This window comes from Epinephelus fuscoguttatus, linkage group LG1 (genome assembly GCF_011397635.1).
Source record: "Epinephelus fuscoguttatus linkage group LG1, E.fuscoguttatus.final_Chr_v1".
NCBI lineage: Eukaryota > Metazoa > Chordata > Actinopteri > Perciformes > Serranidae > Epinephelus > Epinephelus fuscoguttatus.
The window spans coordinates 19,960,858-19,980,506 of NC_064752.1; the positions used below are offsets into that span (position 1 = coordinate 19,960,858).

At 41.7% G+C, this 19,649-nt stretch overlaps 1 protein-coding gene across 2 annotated transcripts in view; it reads right to left on the reverse strand.

Annotated features, from left to right (window-relative positions):
• The window catches only part of LOC125900135 (mitogen-activated protein kinase kinase kinase 12-like), a 36,748-nt gene extending 19,861 nt beyond the window's left edge, over positions 1-16,887 (reverse strand). Inside the window, exons 1-2 of one of the 2 annotated variants that reach the window (XM_049595070.1) lie at positions 16,781-16,887; positions 1,017-1,543 (exon numbers count right to left, since the gene is read on the reverse strand). In XM_049595070.1, the coding sequence (XP_049451027.1) occupies positions 1,017-1,503 (487 nt within the window). In that variant the 5' untranslated portion in view covers positions 1,504-1,543; positions 16,781-16,887. Of the gene's footprint in view, positions 1-1,016; positions 1,544-3,956; positions 4,295-16,780 lie in introns of those variants that run through there. The other variant, XM_049594976.1, reaches the window with a different exon arrangement.
• Positions 16,888-19,649: the final 2,762 nt, after the last annotated feature.

A 19,649-nucleotide genomic window follows, 5' to 3' on the forward strand; every position in this document is an offset into this window, starting at 1 on the left:
AATAAAGGACGGACAGTTTTCCTGCTTTCTATTGTGCTGCATTGTGCCTTCCAATCACAGCTTAAGAATGGAGCATTGTGATATGGCATTCAGTTGCACTACCCCTATTTATGTCACTTTTATAATATCCGTTTTGCTCTCCTTGGTGTGTGTGTGACTCCCTGTGATGCCGCACGGAGGAGGGGAGCAGCGAGGTGCAGATGGGCTGGGAGTGATAACAGCACAGGATGAAAAGGAGAGGAAAGGAGACAATGAGAGATGGAAGGAGGAGGGGAGCGGAGGGGAGATGTGGAAGTCAAACGGGTGATAAAATATCAGAAAGCTGTAAAGACAAGGAGACTTATAAATCTGTCACCTTCAAGCCAGATGCGAATTTATCCTATCAAGTTTGTTTCTGGCTCTCATCTTAACTTTATGTGTCCATGTCAAGGCTAAATGTTTTTATTTGTGGATGTGTTTATGTGTGCTTGCAGTTGTACTTGCGCTCCCATATGTGTGTGTGCGTGTGTCAGGTTTGTGTTAATAGAGATGAGAGGCGCAGGGTCAGAGCGTGGCCATGCATAATTCATGGAGCAGATTTGGCAGAGGAGTCCCAGGGGAGCTCTGCGCTATTGTAGTGGCTGCAGACATAAACAACACAGCGTCACAGGGAGCTAGTTTCATTGGGGGGTGGTAGTGGGGAGGAGGTGGGGTGGGCACGAGCAGGCGAAGAGATGTGGGGGGAAAATATCAGGGGAAAATAAGCCCTTTGCAGCTTTGATAGAGTCTTTCTCGCTCTCTGGCTGCAGCTCTTCACGTCAAGGAAAGTGTTTGTTTACAACATGGCCTTTGTGGGAGTCATTTTTATACCAACTGTTTAATGTAATTAAAGTGGGGGATAAGCTCATTTAATTAGCATATCAAAGCTTTGGACTGGAATTAAATGGGAGCTGGTGCTTGCTTTTATTGGAAAACTATAAGCAACCATTAATGCCAGTGTGTGTAAATGTGTTTCTACTGAAATGGATTTGACTTACCATCCAGGCCGTGTTTGTGCTCTGTGGAATAGGCTTTGCCAATCATAGTCCAGACGGGCCGCAGACACCCAAACAACCCCTCCAGAAACCCTCCCCCAGTTGACTGGCACTGTAGCCTGGCGTCATCCGCCTGGCTCCTGACGGCATTGCTGTCCATTTCCTGTCCCTCTCCCTCCGTCCTTCCGGGACTCCCATCATGCTCGTGGAGCTTCAGGACACTGTTGGCAAAGTGCTCCTGTTGTTCCTCGCCTGGTGTCTGGTTGTGCCCGGCAGTCTGCCCCTCTCCTCCTCCACCCCCGGGCTCGATGGCACCACCGGTGTCTATGGAGAGGACATTACGTAAGACGCACTGGGTCGGCGTCAGGTCCATTTCTGGGGTGCATGGTGTTTCGGCATCGAGGCGGCGAAAGGATGGAGGATCGGAGAGGGGTGTGCTGAAGCCGGAGAGAGACGGAGAGGGGGCACGAGGTTCATGAACGAGAGCCATGAGGGCCTGTGGTCGTCAGAACAACGAGAGAACAGGTTGCCTTGACAAGACCAAACACAGAGAGAGAGGAAGAGGGAAAAAGAGAAGGGGAAATTGTTAAGAATCAAATCAAATTTAAAAGCCTTCTCTTGTCTGCTGGGAGCCATGAGGGCTGATTCAGCTGAATGCTGAGTCTGTAAGAGAGTGTCATCTCTGGAGGAATATTATTTAGGCCTCCTATAAGTACAACCTTGAGCTATAAGTTATCATAAGTGGCAGGGGATCTCAGCGGAGTGGCTACCCAAGAACTGCAGCTCTGAGCCATGCAGCTCTGAATCATCTGCAAATTCAGACAGACAAGGAGGCAAACCTCCCTTAAGCTGTGATCAATATCAAAGACATGCGCATCCATAGGTCTGATGCTCCTCTGGCTCAAGTCAGTTTATTATAGAAAGTGCTTTGCAACTTTCTAAGGACTGAAAGGACTGTGCAGGGGTCTATAGTGGGAGTACACTACAACAAAAAACTGGCAGTTTTACTAAACTGTTCATCATCAGCATAGAAGAGAATAATCGTAATTCAATATTTTTCCATTTCTCACAACACAGATGTCAAAATGGATTTGTACAATTAAATATATAATAAAGATAAGATCATAGTGGTTGTCACTGCATGTTCCTAGTTGGGTTGCAATGGCATGAAATTTTCAGTGTATGATAACCTTCTCATAGAACATCATGGTGTCACGGTACACAATTATTATTACAATTATTATCTGTCAAAGACCCTTAAATAAACTAACACTGAAGGTTGATCAAATGCCTTATTACAATTTAAACTGTAAACCATTTATTGAAAATAAAAATGTGTATAACGTGTCTGTCAGGCGGTCGAGGAGGAAAGGAGATGGCCACATGCAGGTGAGATTCTCCATCTGGTTACCATAGATAGACAAATATACATGGTATGATAACTGTCAAATTTCATACCACAGTATATGCTTTCACTGCAACCCTCATATCTAGTGAACAGAACAATGACATTAACTTGAGTCATGGTGTCTGATCTCTGAAGATATCAAATCAATACTAGAATGTGAAACATGATTCAGGACATGCGGATAAAGGACAAAAGAGCAGCCTGTCTGGACCATAAATCATAAACCCCCCAGTAATGAAGTGCACAACAAATAATATCAGACCCCCTCTATCATAGGGCTAACTTGTCAACCTCACATAGGAGCCACAGCATTGCAGTACCTCAATTAAGTGACTTCCTTACATCTTACAGAATATTACATATAATATTGCATTGCTTTTGGTTTAGCACACTCCTGATTGACAAACCTTTACAGGCAGACTGGTGCCACAGCTGGTTATTTACATCCTGCTGGAGCAGTATCACCGGTGTATTAAAATGGATGAGATCAAATGATGGCTGTGTAATAACGAGAGAATTCGGCAAGCCTCTTCAAAGCTTGTCATTTCTCCAAGGACAACAGCACATACACGCTCAGTGGAGAATGAAAATGCATTATTTCTTGTCAGGGGCCTCTTTAAGAGATCCACTCCTCCTCTGCTATCTCTGACAGGAGCGACTACGAGGTGACAGGTTTTACCGGCTTTGTAAAATAATGATACAGATCAAAACCCTTAACTGTGGCAGCATGTCTGTCCTGCTGTGCAAAACAAACATGTGTTTTCTTTGAGAAAATCCCAAACATGGAGCCGGTTATCATGTAGTCATTTCGAGGGGAACTTAAGGTATCTCACATCTGCTGTTGTATCAGCTTGAAGGTCATTTTGTCAAATTACTAAATTTATTAACATGCTATTATGACTATCAACCACCCTACTGCGGCAATTAGTCTCACCACAAGTAATGCACTTGGAATCTGATGTATGAGCTACCAGCCCAAGGTATAGCTGTGTGTAACCATCCATAATTTATAATACATGGAGAGAGAAATCATGTAGATACAGTCAAAAACGAGACAGCTTGGAGGATGCATCAACCAAACCATACAGCTCAAAGTCATTATAATTTTCCGCAGAGAGAGAAACCAAACCACTGAGACACATCTGGTGTCTAAAATCTGGAATAATCATTCACATCCGACTGATCCTGCCTGATAATAGTCCTGCTCCGGCTCCCACTTGATTTATTTGGAGGTATCAGCTGCGGGAGCTGCAGGAGCAGGCTACGCTCTGTTACAGGCCAGTGCATTGTGGATGTGTCGGAGGGGTTTCTTGTGTGCGCATCATCGCGTCTCCTCGCACCTCCTGCTGCGGCTAAGATCCCCGGCGCACCGGTGGAGCATCACTGACAACACTCAAGTTACAGTCAAACACAGTATTACAGTTTATATTTGAATAATAAAGAAGGGGATGGGTTGTTCAGGGATGGAATAAGCTAGACAGGCTCTGCCTTCGCATCCGACTGAATGCTGCCAATGTAAAGCCAACGTTTCCTACCTCAGTGCGCACAGCTAAAGTCCATCGCTGGCTGCAAAAGCTTATTCCACTTAATAGTTTATGATTAATAACAAATTGATAATTCGTCCTCTTTGGGTTTGTCTCTATAATCAGCATCCACGCTCACTCCTCCTCCTCCGCCTCCTCTCTGCATCCACTGATGTCTCTCCGCCCTGGATGACTGGAAGTCTGCGTCTCCTCCTGCGCTTCTCCCAGCAGTGAGCAGTAAACACATCTACAGCCCCGCTCCCTTGGTTCGCTTGTTTTTCCTGCTCCTTACACCTCCTCCTCCTCCTTTTCCATTCTCCTCTGAGGATGCGATCTGCGCACACTCAGGAATTTATACGGCCTGTCTCACCTATAGTAAACACGACAGTGGAGCTGGAGGAGAGAGGAGAGGAGGGGGGGCAGCAGAGTCCTCCTATCAGCGGAGAAATGTGCTGTGACGAGCGCAGTCCGGTGAGACACGGGACAACCGCAGGTAAAAACGGGTTTGTGAGCGAGTGAGGTTAGTTTTAGGCAGGGAGGTAGGGGGGTCAGCCGGTGTGAGGTGATCAAAATGATGTCATCCCCAAAGCATGCCGCATTTGCCTGGACAGCGCCGTGTAAATCCCTTCAAACCCTATTAACGCCGGCTGTATCGAGTGTAATTGGTGCATAATCTGTGAGCACTCCTCCGTCTGCCACGGAGGGGACATGAAGGAAGGACGGCAGGTCGTTTTTTATTATTATCCTCTCCAATCTCTACTGACCCATTTCTCTCATACAGGGAGAGTGGGACGGCACAGGACCTAAATGGGACTTTCCCCAGGCGTGATTTGTTTCCCTCAGCGACTTTAATTAACCTGAATGAAATAAAACATCCCACTCGTTCAAACAACTGTCATACTCCAGCATAAATCCCACTGTGGGAATATATTCAACGGTTTATACAGCTATTATTTCAGGTGCTATTTCCAAGGCCTGGCACTCCTGCCAACATACATGAATAAATTAAGTTTATATACTTGTGTCATGAATACAACTATGCACACACAGGCTTACAAGACACCACAAAGTCATAGAAACCACATTCAGAGTGCTGCTTATGACCTTTCTGTCTCAAACAAAATCAAGAAGTCACTGGCAGTAAACACTTGTACTGTGTAATATTGGAGAAATCTGAATAGATATTAATTGAATAAACCATTTTGCTGTCTTTTCACAGCTTTTAAGATGAAATTTGTGCACTTGAACACATCAACACCAAACAACCACTACAATTTTAGAATATTTCGGAGTTTTGTTGAGCAGTTTCACAGGCAATTGACATTAAACCATCACGCCAAGCCTTTAGTACATACAAGGGGTGCCACTTGTTCAGGAGGCTTTTACCAGGAGCCGAATTATCTGCAGAGGTCTCCTCCTCTCAAAACCAAATGGACCAGGAGATTTAGACCAGTAGAACCACTAAACAAAGCAATTTCATGTTACAAATCAGTGTTTCTTCAATGCTGTTTGGCATGCCGCTAGCTCAGCGCCTGCTGAAGTGTACTTGCCTATTTTCTGTGATGATGCAATGTGTGCTCATCTTGTTTCTTATCGAGATGTTGAGGAGGTTTTATCTGGGAGCCAAATAATCTGCAGAGGTCTCATCCTCACTAAAACAAACAGACCAGGTGATCAAAACCTGTAAAGCACTGAATAAAGCAGTTTCACATTTTAAATAAGTCATTGTTTTACAGGCCCTCTTGTTGTGGAGGGGCTGCGAACTACAGTGGCTGATGTGAAAAAGAAAAAACACAAATGGCTCTGTCTAGAGCTGGTGTTTGGGCTACTGTTGAAACATGAACTCCATGAACAAGGTCCCGCTCCCTATGTAGATATAAATAGCTCATTTTAAGGGGAACAAAAACACTTCTTATTTTCATGAAATTATAAACTGAAGAAAACATAATTATATTCCATCTCTGCCCTCTAAATCCTACACACTGGACCTTTAAATCATTTGCTCTTTTCCATTCCTGCTTTGTTTCCCTCTTCAGCTCTCTACAGTTGTATTTTGAGTGTAATTAATTTCCCCACAAGAAGAGATAAAATACACAATAAACAAAGTTAAAGATGAATTTGACTTTTTTTCTTCCAAAATTTCAAATATTGTGATACTATCATTATTGTGAAAATCACACAGTGAAAATCTGATAATGTGCCAGCCCTAGCAGGAACAATAAAAAAGAAAATGGGACTCATTCACTACTCCCAAATCACACAGCTCACACATTCAAGTCAGAGAAATCCAGCATGAATGGATGCCAGAGTAACTCTGCAGGCCAACTGGGAGATCATGAAATCACTGTAAACACAGCAGAATCTTCCAAGAGTCAAACTATTTGGCTGACACTGGGGAAGATGTGCGTTTGTGGAACAGCTGGCGATCCCGTGTCTGAGCTGCGTATTTACTGTGACAGTCATAATGGTTGTAGCTACATGACCCTTTTTGAGTGCTAAATCCAAATCCAGCCCTTATCTCCCAGATTAAGCTCGTGTAGGGCTTAAACCCTAACGATGACCTCATCGCGCTGCTTGCAGACAGTGGGGGAAACCCCAACTAGTGCACAGACCAACCATGTGAGACTGACAAACCTGCACAGTACACAAATATTCAAATCCTCCCCCTTTTTCTTCTCTCTGCAGAGCTTTATGAAATCCTGATGAATAAAATGAACATTGCATTGGCTGAGTTTGATATCTCTGCTGAAATTACAGTTAGGAAAAACTGATTGCTTCTGTTTTCATTTATTCATCTTTTGAGTCACCCTCCACCTCCTGCCTCCACATGAAGCCTTGCCAAATGAAATTTTTCTCTGAGCTTTTTGTATTGTGTTGCTCTCTCTGTGTGAAGTGATACAGAGGCACCATAACAAGAGGTTTTTTATAACTACAATTTCAGGCCCACCAAGGGGAAACAAAGAGCAGCAGCAAAATAATCATATCCCTGCTTTATGCAAGTAATTAAATGTTTAGCCACCTTTCATGCAACATAGTCTGACAGCCATCACAGCGGGACACTGTCAGGGAATTGTTGCATTTCTAAAATTATTTTTGACCGCTTATATTTTAATTTTGTAATCTACTGGAACATTATCTTCAAGTTCCCAAATGAATATTCAAAGAACCCTTGCCAAAAAATGGTTTATTAATGTTTAACGTTGGTTTTAATATCACATGAAATAGAAAAACTGGAGAAAAAAAATCAGCGGCTTTAATCATTCTTGCTATTTTATGCCATCCATATCTAGAATTCTGTCTTAAGGCGGTCTGAATGAAACAGCACGTCCTCAGCTCTATTTCTATCCTTTCCTTAAAACTTTCTTCATGATTTATTTATCTGTGCTTGTAGTTGCAGGATGGCTCCTCGACTGGGATGTTCAGTCCTCTGAGGGTCCGTGCAGCTGCCTCTGATGTCCACCGACACAGCTTCTGCTTGTGTTGTGGTTACTCCAGCAGAAACAAGCACAGAATCAACGCCGCAGGGTATCATTCCTTATCAGATAAAAACCTCAAATCTACAAAGTGACAGCCTTTTTAAAAAAATATATTCAGTGGGACTCCCATTGATTTCCAAAGATTGCACGGTGGATTCAAAATGAGCTACGTTCAGTCTCCTGTCACGTTATATACCCACTGCATATACATGCACAGACAATCATGCAATTCAAGAGAAAATGTGTACAATTAGAACTGCAAAGCTTTAGGTCCTCTACACGTTTACAGATTTTTGGTGTCTCGACCACATGCACACTGAGCTTTACATTACTAAAAAAAATTTTAAAAAAAACAAACGTGTACCTGTGAGGACATGTGAAATGGGGCATTTGGGAAACGATGATGTCATTTCATTTTGCGCATGTCTGCAGACTTTGCTTAAGTTTTGTCAGCATTATTTTGTCCAATGATGACTTTTCACTGCTGCACCTCTTCACAGACAAATGGATGCACCCAGTGTTATTTGGGCTGCCAGAAATGACAGTTTTGAATCAGCCCTGGTTGAACCAGCGGATGGCTGGACGATTGCAAGAGTGGGATTGTTGTCAATGAGGAGTTAAAGGAAAACTTTCACATGTCCAGAGCATCACTTGTATCATTAAGTGAGTTCCTCAGTCCTTATAGACCTTTTTAGGGCCAGCGTCACGATGATGCCATATTATTAGCTGGAGGCAAAACACAACTCTCAGGGCTATAGGCTACTTAAGAGTCTTAATATATCTTGTTGTGTTATTGGGAGCCTGAATAGAAGGAGTCATGGCTTGAAACTTAAATTTTATCCCATACCAGCCGCCACTGCCTGTCAACAAAAACAAAGACAACTATGGGTAAATGCGATAGGACAAAAGGACTGAATGGAGGCGTTCATCAAAAATGCTCCCTGGCAGCGCACACTTAATATCAGGTTAGGGAAAAAGTCTTTCCTGTTGTAGGGATGAATAACGTTATGTGTATTAAGGGTTATCATGTCCACCTAATCAGAAATTGGGAAGGTATGAAGAGGAATATTGGATTTCTCTATAACACTTAACTTTTTAGCACATTAGCTTTGATAGCAAAACAAACTGGAGGAAACCGTTCAAGTGTCGTCCTCCTTTGTAAAATCGGTCGACAGGTCGGCCAGTCTGGTCCCATTGGTTAGTGTTTACTTATTCAAATAACACTAGTGGTCCCAGAGAGTGGGTGACCTGACATGTTGCATTCAGATATTTAGTGTGACGCTCTACACTAAATTAAGTTAATCACACATTCACTCCACTCGACATTTTGCTGCTCCAAGAGTGAACTGCTTTGGATAACTGAATGGCACATTATGACGGCAATACAAATTTACGAATAGTCAAGTTTGTGCCAGAGTGCGCTTTAAGCCGCGCCCACCAAAAACCGTCACACTGTTTACTGACAGTAAAAGGGTCTATATCATAGGGGAATCAACGGTGATGAGATTTGAAAAAGGTAACATTAACCTGTGCACTTCACTAGCTTCAGGAAGAGGAGACTGCTTGCACTGTAGTGTGTACAGAGATATTTTGAAAATGATAACTGTGTAGACACAACTTTTTAGATAATATATCCTTTTTTGAAAATATCTGTTTATGTGTAGACAGGGCCTTAGTTGGACTACTGCTGGAATGACTGTACATCACTCTGTGGTATCCAGCCGAATGGCCGATGTAAAATGCTGCATTGTTTGGCAACATGCCTCCTAATCTGTAGGAGGGAATTAACAGAATCCTGCAGTGAAGGATGCTAAGAGGAATGCCATGTGTGTACATGTGTGTGTGCATGTGTGTATACATACCTTTGACTGTGAGTGTACAGTATGTTGTCAAAGGCCCGGTGCCAAATGGTCACAGATTGTCTCAGTCCGGTTGCGGGGGAAGGGGGTAGAGTAGAGGTGTGTGTGTTTGTGTGCAGGGAATGAGGGGGAGGGCAGCTCCTGGCTCTTCGGAGAGTCTATTTATGGATCCTCATCGAGAGCCCCTTGTGTTACTCATTGTCACTTTCGCTCACACGCTGCTGAATAGGTGGCCAATCATCAAATCCACTCAACTCTGTTCCTGAGTGGGAACGTGAACAAAAGAAGCAGAGATAATTGGCACTCTGCTCCGACATCATATTGAATGAAAGCTAAAAGCAGAATACCAGAGATATCTTTCATATTTCTGATGAAAGGAAGCAGTAAGTGCGTCTCTGTATTTGTGTATGCATATGTATGTCTGTGTGAATATACACAATGGAATGATCCCTTCCTGTCTGTCGGATGGGGGGAAGCTGATATTGAATGGTGTTGTTATCAATCAGGTTGCCACTACTTTTCGCCCACTGATGGGATTCATTAAGATTGGCGCCAACCAGCATTGGTGGGCGGGCAGAAGGGGGTTGGGGGGTGGGGGATTCTCCATTTCCACAAGATGATCTCACCTCCTGTCTGCAGCTCAGGAAGAAGAGTTTTCATTCATAAACTTCATCCATTCACACACACACACACACACACACACACACACACACACGCATGATCTGGCGCGTGCATGCACATACACATACACAACCAATGCATCTCCCAATGGGATGCTGAGGAGACAGTTGAGCCAATGAGGCAATGTTCAGGTGAGATCACCACCGGACGCCAAGGTTCCTCTTTCCGTTTAAAACTCTATAAAGGATGTTTGAGGCCTTGCATCATTCGACCTTGCCTGCATTAAAATACTGCATACTCAGGAACGGAAAGAAGACGTCATGATAGATAAACTGACTGAAAACTCTTTGAATAAGAGAGATAAACAAACTTGTGTATCTTAAATCATATACGGCTTGTGCACATTTACAAATTCTCCAAAAATTCTCGCAACACTGACATATTATCAGCTTTTAAGTTTAACTTGTGAACATGCTGGCAAGCAGTTTCCTCATCCAGCAAAACATGGAACAATACTTGAATTCAGCTGGAGGGGTTTTTCTGGATTAATCTTAACCAAAAATTAACTATTATTTTAGCTCTGTTTTGGTCTCCACCAACTGCTGATTGAAATATGTGGCTCTTAAGCTGCTAAATGCTCCACTGTGTTCTAAGGCTGTGTGATGGCAAGAACCTGGCACTATGATAAATATTAGCATACAGGGGTTATTATTCAATATACTGTGTTGCTGTTAAAAAAAAAAAAAAAAAAAAAGTTGTTGGTGTGGACGAGTCAAATGACTGATGATAGATAACAATCTGAGCTAGTGTTAGGGGAATACTTCATCCCCAAATGATCATTTGTAAGTCAATTACTCACCCCATGTTGAATTTGGGAAAAAATGTTTTTCTTGCATGCCTCCACAGTGAACGAAGAATCCAAAAACAGGGAAAATTCTTGATGAATTGAAGACATAGGGAGTCTGCTTTTACCAACAGCAAAACTATATCAGAACATATATTTATATACTCAGGCACAACTCGTGCAGTATAATCCAAGTCTCATTTGTTGATGCTCTGTGCTTACCACACATGCATTCTCACTAAAACCACAGTGTTGCAATTATTTGCTTAAATCACAGAACAGGCCTATATTTGGGACAGGCCTTTAATTCCTTTAACACAAAAACTTTTGCTCAGCAAAGATGGGAAATATGATCAAATAGTTTATTTGAACTAGTATGAATTTTACTGGTCAAAATTAAGCTTTGAATAACATATCAATTATGTGTTATATTAAGACACTTGTTTCATGGCACTTGAGGACTACGACACCCAGCAGACAGACACAGCACCACTTTATCCTGTTAAAACAATATTCATAACTTGGATTAAATTTTTATGAAAACCACTTCTGATTCTTTTGATCGGTGGACCCTTATGGACTAAAGGAATATGAGTAACTTGCCAGGTAATTGTGGAATTGACACATATTCCTACTCAATGACAGCTTCAATGGTAGGGAGTCACTACTTATTTTTCCATCATGCTAATAAATCTGAATGAATTACGGTCCTCTCTGGTGCTCGTGGTTTCAGAAAAATGAACTGAACTAACAATGTGTAGCATCTCCATATTGACAGAACTTTAAAGATTTATATCTGTATGTGCAATCTTAACAGCTAACTAACATTAGCTTAAGTGCATAGTCAACAATCCAGTTTTATACACCCGAATAATTTCTACAAAAATGAACTGCTTGGTAATAGGACCAGGCATCTAATTGAGACAGGCCTTTATTTATCAAAATGTGCAGATACACAGGCTAGTAAAAGGGACTAGGCTTTTAATTAAAGTTTTACAGTATTTAAAACATTTTTGCATAAACAGTGAAAACACACCAGTCGTCCATGTATGAGATTGTTTATTCCATGCTGTTTTTGAACAGTGAGGTTTTGCCAAAATGCATGTGTTTGGGAAGTACTGAGCATTGGACTGGATAAACCATTTATGATATAGTTTTGCTGTTGTTAAAAGCATTCCCCTAAGACTTCAATTCATCAAGAACTTTCTCTGTTTTTGGATTCTTCGTTCACAGCGGAGGCATGTGAGAAAAACAAAGTTTTCTTCCCAAATTTAGTGTTACACAGGGTGAGTAATTAATACACAAATGATCGTTTGGGGGTGAAGTATTCCTTTAATAGGAACATACTGACTATAGCTGCTTTCCACTCTCTTGTTAATTGTCCCAAGATGCGTCCCAGACAATATAGGAACCATATTGACTCATTCTGTCATGCTCTAACATATGCAAATCCAACATTTAGATCAAGCACTGCTTTGATCTTCCAGGGAGATTAGCGATGCGTCTGATTTCCTTTTGAAACCTCCGAGAGGCGAGCAGCCAGCCAGGCAGCCTGCTGTGGGGAGCCTCTGGCAGCAGTCTGGTCAGGAGAGGGTTAATAACAATAAAGGGGAGGTTGGAGAAGCCTTCCTGAAAGTCACATGGTTTGTGCCGGGAAGCGGGGGTGGAAGAGTGGAGGGAGGGGGATGTGGGGACAGACCGGGGGAGGAGTCTTGAGCGTGTTGCCGTAGAAACAGAATCCTCAGTTGGCCGGTGTGAAGTCAGAGGCGTAATATTAGGCGGTGACTGCAGTTAGATGCTGCTGGTGGTGTGAGGTGGGTGGATGGGTGGGGAAGGGGAGGAGAGAGGAGGGGAGTTTGGGAGAGGGGGTGACTCATACTGGAGGACGCACTCTGCATTCTAATGGATGGACCCACATGTGGACGCACTCACTCACTCACACACACACACACACACACACACCTTCATTGGCTACACCATCTACCGTCCCTTCCTTATGTTAGAATCTCCCATTTCACTCCACTATACATCCACTACTGTACAGCATGGCTCAGCAGTATCCCGCACCACTCTATTTCACAACATATAATTAATTCATTATGTCAATAGAAGATCCATTAGCGTTCATCTTGATGGCTTCACGTGCATGTGTTGATAAAGGGCGTCTATTAGAGGGAACCAAATGCTTAGACAGGCTAGTAAACTATAGCCATGTAATTGGTGACAGTATAATTGCACAGCACACGTAGCAATTAAAGCGATAATATGTGTAAACCATGCTCAAGATTATCATTGGATTAACTACACTTCCCAAATGCCCTTAAGTGTAGAGGCTCACCAGCTGTTACAGGGGAAGTCTCAATAATTATGCGGAGCATTTTTGAGGCTGTTGTTTTGGGGGTCTTCTCTTTTGGCTGCGGGGGGATCAGTTTGTATCTCATTAGATCTGTTGTGAGGAAGTCGTCCATGTTAATGAACTTTTTCTCTCAGGACGCAGAACAAGAAAGCAGATGCGGTAAACAGATATTTTCCTCAAAACGCACAAATGTGAATCCTAACAAGCAGCAGGGACCCACTGTCTGAAACCAGCACACATGAGGACATAAACAGACTGTCTGCGTTCATTTTGACTTGACCTGCGGACTTCACTACAAGCCGACTGGCTGTAGAAACAGGTGACGAGATTTATGTTCTAAAACCAGCTGCAAGCGATTTGACCACTTCAGTTGCAAGTGACATCATCAGCTGGCTTGAGTTGAGGTCAGACGGCCAGTTCACACCGCTGCAACTTTTCTCTGCAATATTCTAAAAACTGTTCAGTCTCGTCACGAATCATTGGTCAGAACTGGGCTTTAGATGTCTCCAGATTTATATTTTGTAGTGCACTGTTTGGCTGTAATGCGAGAGTATGTGTACAAGAAGTGGGCACCATACTGTTTCCTGCACAGTGAAAATGGAGGCTGAAAATACTGAGATCAAACAGTAAAACCAGGTAGCGCTGGTGAAATATGAACCAAGATTCTGTTACTGTGTTTCCTATTTCTTGCCTAGATTGTTTTCAACATATCTCCGCTAACTTACTTACTTACTGTAATACATAATCATTTGCGACCATATTGTTTTTGGATGAGCAACTCACATTACATCACCCACCAGCAGGAGCATTCACTTATGCAAAGCAGCACAGAGCATTCTGGTAGTTGTAGGTTTTCTGCCTCTTGAGCAAAAGCAAATGCCACAGCAGTGAGATACTTCTCTAATTCATGCAATGCATACATCTAGTGTTTCCCCTAATACTGTAATAAAACACATGGAGGCAATTACAGTGAATCTTAAGTGATGAAGTGGCAGAAGCTGGAGTAATTGTGTTCATTTTATGGTCATGAATTATTAACGTTATAATGTAAAGGTCATTGGAAGAATAAAAACTTACATCATCCTATGTCTATATATAGATTTTTTATTTTATTTTAGGGTAGACTTGGTTATATAAACTGATTTAACTTTTATAACAAAAAAAATTTAAGAATTTTTTATCTGTGTAATCCTTAATATCATCAATGCCCAGTTGTCACATTTTTGTCATATTTCTGTTTTCCAGTTCTCTATCTGACATCCACCACCGAGACAACATACTTTCTGCAGATCAGAGCAGTCACTGTGGTGCTATAACTCAGGGAATTGTGACGTACACTTGCCCTGTAGCAAATAATTGACTTTTTGACTGAGCGCCGCTTCGCTCTTCCTTTTAAGGAGAGCCAGGGCAGCCTCATTTCCCATCAGCGCTGCATGTAAAACTGGAAGCAGCAGGGAAGATCACAGGCACTGTGACGTTTTCTCAGCAACCACCCACAACTGTATCTCATGGTTCGGGCCGAGCCAATCGGGGGGGGGGCTGGCTATCTGGTACGGTGCTGGCTGGTCAGCGAGGATGGAGGCTGGCTGATGAGCATTACCTTCAGGCTTGTTTATTTCAGTTTGCCTGTGATGGTGACTCATTCAATTTTTGGGAAAAAGGGGCAGCTACAGTACCCTCCAAGGCAAATCAAAAGAAACCGGATATCTCCTGCTCGACTAAAAAGTGATTTTTTTCCTCTCATATTATTTCATTTTTACACACCTAAGATACAGATAACTATATTTCACATACAAATACCATCTATGTTTAAATACATTCTATTATTAGTCAGATAATTTTAAAGGTGTTTGCCTTTGTGATCCCTCACATTTACATTTAACTGACCCGCACGTGTCTGATTTATTAGGCAGCTGCAGATGTCCAGCAATGTTCCGTCAGCACACATCACTTGTTTAAAGATGAGATGATCTTTCACTCATTTGCCTAATATATTCAGAATAATAAGAGGTAGTGGCATTGCTTTGTAAATTTGTATTCTGGAGCAATACCAGTCACCCATTAGACAGAGTTATGCAAATTACCCACTTGACTGGATCACATATTAACTGTATTAAGAGTCATTTATTCGGCTGAATTAAAGAGGCCAATTATCATTTGTTATAAAACTGTGATGGACGTGATGTGACATTTGGAATGAGAGGATATAATTGACAAGTGAAAGAGACTTTTGTTGCCTGGAATACAAGTAGCCAACATCAGAGACACATCCATAGTGCAACATGAGCAGGACAGTTCAGCCTGTGTCAGTGCAGTGCGCTGTCCATGGTGCTGATTGGGGCTGTGAGGCCATGATGGCAAATGCTTGTCAAAGGGAATATTGAGCTGTGGAAACTGGTGGGAAGTTGGAATTAACCATAGTTTCATCATCTGATTTTTTCTAGGTAAAAGAGAGTAAATTGTAGTGACTTTTTAACTAAACAGAATGTCTAAACAAATGGGTGAAGTTGTTCTGGACGCATGTTATGGGCTGACAATAAACCAATGTTCAGTGTGTGTTATCTCTTTGGATTTGGTGATCCATTTATTCTCAAAACACTATACATATATGTGCTCACTCAAGCACAGAAGGGTGACAACATTGTCCATATCTAATCATTATTCCATTCAGCAATTCAGTTTACACGCCAATACTTCAAGCTTTTTAACATGCTTCCACAACACGGTCAAAAATTGTTTGCCTCCTCATTCCACACACCTGATTCTCATTACCTGGAGCTTACCTATACGCCCTTCACATGAACGCTCCACCCTGTGTTCAGCTTAATAAGTACATTTGTAGGCTATATTCATATTTACCTTGTTTAGATAAGGGTAGAATAAAGAAACAAAACTGTATTGTGGCTCCAACAGAGAGAATAAACTGTTTTTTTCTGAAAATGAAATGAAGTGTTTTACAAGTGGTATCAACTTGATGGTTATTTCCAGATTTAAATAAAAGTTTTTGTTTTTTTAGATTGTGAAACTGTAACTGAAACACATTTTCTATATTGGCAAAAAATAGCTTTTAAGGCTCAATAAAAGACCAATAGGTTGGACAACTTCTGCAGCCCTCAGACATATTACTAAAAAAAAACCTCCAAACCTTCCAAACATTTTAAACAACATACAGGTGATTTGTTTTGGACAAATTAGAGGCGACATGTTGGATTTTTATAAGAAGGAAATGGGTCGTGTTTTCAAGAGAAACCCTACACCCTCACCCACTCTGGGAAATGGAAGCCCCTTCTCAAATCAATGCTTACTGATTTCATTAAGCTGACATAAAGAGCTGTCAACGTGTTATGCGACCAAGACCGAGCAGCTCCTCAGGATAATTGACCTACAGCGCCACCTGGCTGTTATACATTTCACCTACATTGTTTCAAATGTTGTACGATTTGATTTACTGATTTAAATCTCGTGGTTGTGGCCTTGAAAGACTCCCCATTGTCCCGACCGACGGAAATGGCATCTCTAAAAGTCAAAGCAGCCTATTTGTATGCGCATTGTTGCTGGTGCAAAGTGCGCACACAATCAGACCAGTGCATAAACAGGAACAGGATCCAGAGCATCGGAGGGATAAATCATGCCCTGAATGAAACATATTCTGAATTTATAATTAAAATAGGGAAACCTACCGTTTGCAGGCTCGGTGTTGAATACAGTGACACGCTGGGCTGTTCGCTTTTCACTGGTGGGTCCGTGTTAATAACAGTTTTCCACACGAGAAAACGCTGAAGCCTTGACACTGCTCTTCTTCAGTGTGACTACTACGGAGGTCCCATCTGGCTAATTATCTTGTCAATAAACCTTGAAGGTAATACCGCGAGAACGAGAGTTGGGCGTGAGATTGGAGGCTGACCCTCCTTAATGATACCATTTCAATTCCGACGTTGCAGCTCATATTTACCTGTATTTGCATTAATTTAACTATATTTACTTAATCAACTGTAATTAAATGCACATTTTTTCTACCAACCACTAAAGGGCAATAATAATTTTAACACAAGGTTTAACATTAGACTTTGACACATGGCCTCTAGATTAGATAAAAGATGCATGACCTGCCTGAAGTCCCTTAATAGTGTATAGGATACAGGGGGATATGCTGGCAGAAATGCAATAAAATATGTTTTCTTTCATGTATAATAACCTGAAAATAAGAATTGTTGTGTTTTGGTTACCTAGAATGAGTCATTTATATCTACATACATATATATATCTTCAGAGATCACCATGTTGCATGGCCATGTTTCTATGGTTTCCCAGACTCTGACACCAGATAGGGCCATTAGCATTTTCATGTCGGCCACCATAGTTGTGAAAAACAGATTTATTTATTTTTTTCTCAGTGTTTAAATCTCTGAGGAGGAGACCACCACAGTTAAGTTAGAGAAAAAAGGTGAACACACATCAGCAGATGCTGGGCTGGCAGCCCATCTCCAACATGCCAAACAGTGCAGGAGAAACACAGATTTTGAATGTGAAACTACTTTATCTTACAGATTTTAATGACCTGATTTGCTGTTTTGGAGAGGAGGAGACCTCTGTGACCTCGTGAACAATGAACGCTGAAGGAATTCTAAGCAGGACAAGTTTCGGCTGGTTGCAATCTGCAGTCCTCATCACTATATGCCAAAAAACTCCCCTAAATCTTACACACTGTTCCTTAAATTGAAATAACCTAACTGCTACAGTGAATTTGAGGCCCCTAAGGGTCTGGGCAGTTGCCAAATTTGGCCAGTTTGTAATCCAGCCAAATAATACATCATTTGTTATCAGTGTTGAAAATTCTACCAGCCACTCATTAGATCACCATTGTTTTGCTGGCTGGTGAGAGAAACAAATCTAGCAGTTGCTTGTATATTTTACCAACATTGGTGGGCGGTGCTTATTTCAAATCCTGTTTGTTATTCATGATTGTGCAGACTTCTTCATCTTTTCCTAAATAATATGTAAATCTAAAAATCACATTAGGACATTAGTTTGCTTTTAAGGGATGTCTATACAGACTACCAAATCCTCCTCAAGGTGTTCATAGTAACGTACTGTAGAAATATTAAACTACTGTTCTGCAATGTAGAAATGTTAAAATATGTAACAGCCACAACTCTGAGGGTTTAAACTGAGGTTTGTTTCAGTGCCTTCAGCGCCCTCTGCTGTCAGTCATTATACACTACATGCGTTCTGACAAACGAGTGGCGAATTGTTCCATTACTTTTGCATAAACTGTCTTTCAAAGATAACATTTCGTGCTTCAGCACACTTCAATTATATTGTCATTATCACAAAGGGCTGCCCCTGACCAAATTGGGGCTCTAAGCGAAATTTTTATTTATTATTATTTATTATTATTATTGTATTATCATTATCATTATCATTATTATTATTATTATGTACAGACTACAGTCCTAAGAAAACATACTAATTTAGGATCAAACAGACTGATATTTCAAACTTTACATTCAAGTTTAGTTCCCTCTGTCAACAAATGCATCAGTTACACACTCATTTCAATCAGTATTTGTCTCCTCAAAAGCTGACTGTTATGAATTAAATTCACCAACAGATGGCGACATTTACCTCCATAAAAATAGTCAAAAACTTATATTAACAACACATATTGATAAGGCTATAAACTTTAGCCAATATTGGCTAAAGTTTATAGCCTTATCAATATATACGACCACCAACTGGTCATTTTACCACTCCTTTTCATCAGAGGTGAATGCATAGGGTGTTAACAAGACATTCAATAAATGATAATCAGGGCCGCTGGGAAAAAAAAATTCTCCTGCCTATACAGAGACTGGAGACAGAGATTCCTATCCAATGAGTAGCAGCTTAGGTGTTTGTGCCACAAAGTTTTATTTCAACAACATACCCACCTTCAAGTGAAGCACGCGCTTCCTCTTGTTTTGTCTTTTTTCCCCTCTTGCTCGCTCCCGTCGTCAACTCTTCACCTGCTGCAGCTCTGCAAGTGCCTGCCGGCGCACCCCGTCATTGCAGTGACGCATGCGTGGTCAGATTACAGGTCTCTTCTCTCCTTCCTCGAGCTGATTCTACGTGCGCCTCACGGTAGCGCAAATGTGTCCCCTCGCGCAAAATGTGGCCCCCCCATGGAAGATGAGACCCTACGCACAGCGCGTGTTCTGCGTTTAGGGAGGGGCGGCCCTGCCTGCCGGTCAAAAGGATTCAGCAGGGAAATAAGAACTCAGCTTCAGTTGTTGCAATCGGGTGGGATGTAAGGTAATATAATAAATGGTGAAGCATTTGGTACATGTTTCACTACAGTGATCTTGAAGGGACAGTTCACCCCAAAATCAAAAATACATATTTTTACTCTTACCTGTAGTGCTAATTATAATTCTAGATTGTTTCGGTGTGAGCTGCTATATCTAGATATCGGCCGTAGAGATGTCTGCCTTCTCTCCAATGTAATGGAACTAGATGGCACTCGGGTTGTGGTGCTCAAAGAATCAAAAACATACATTTGAAAAACTCATC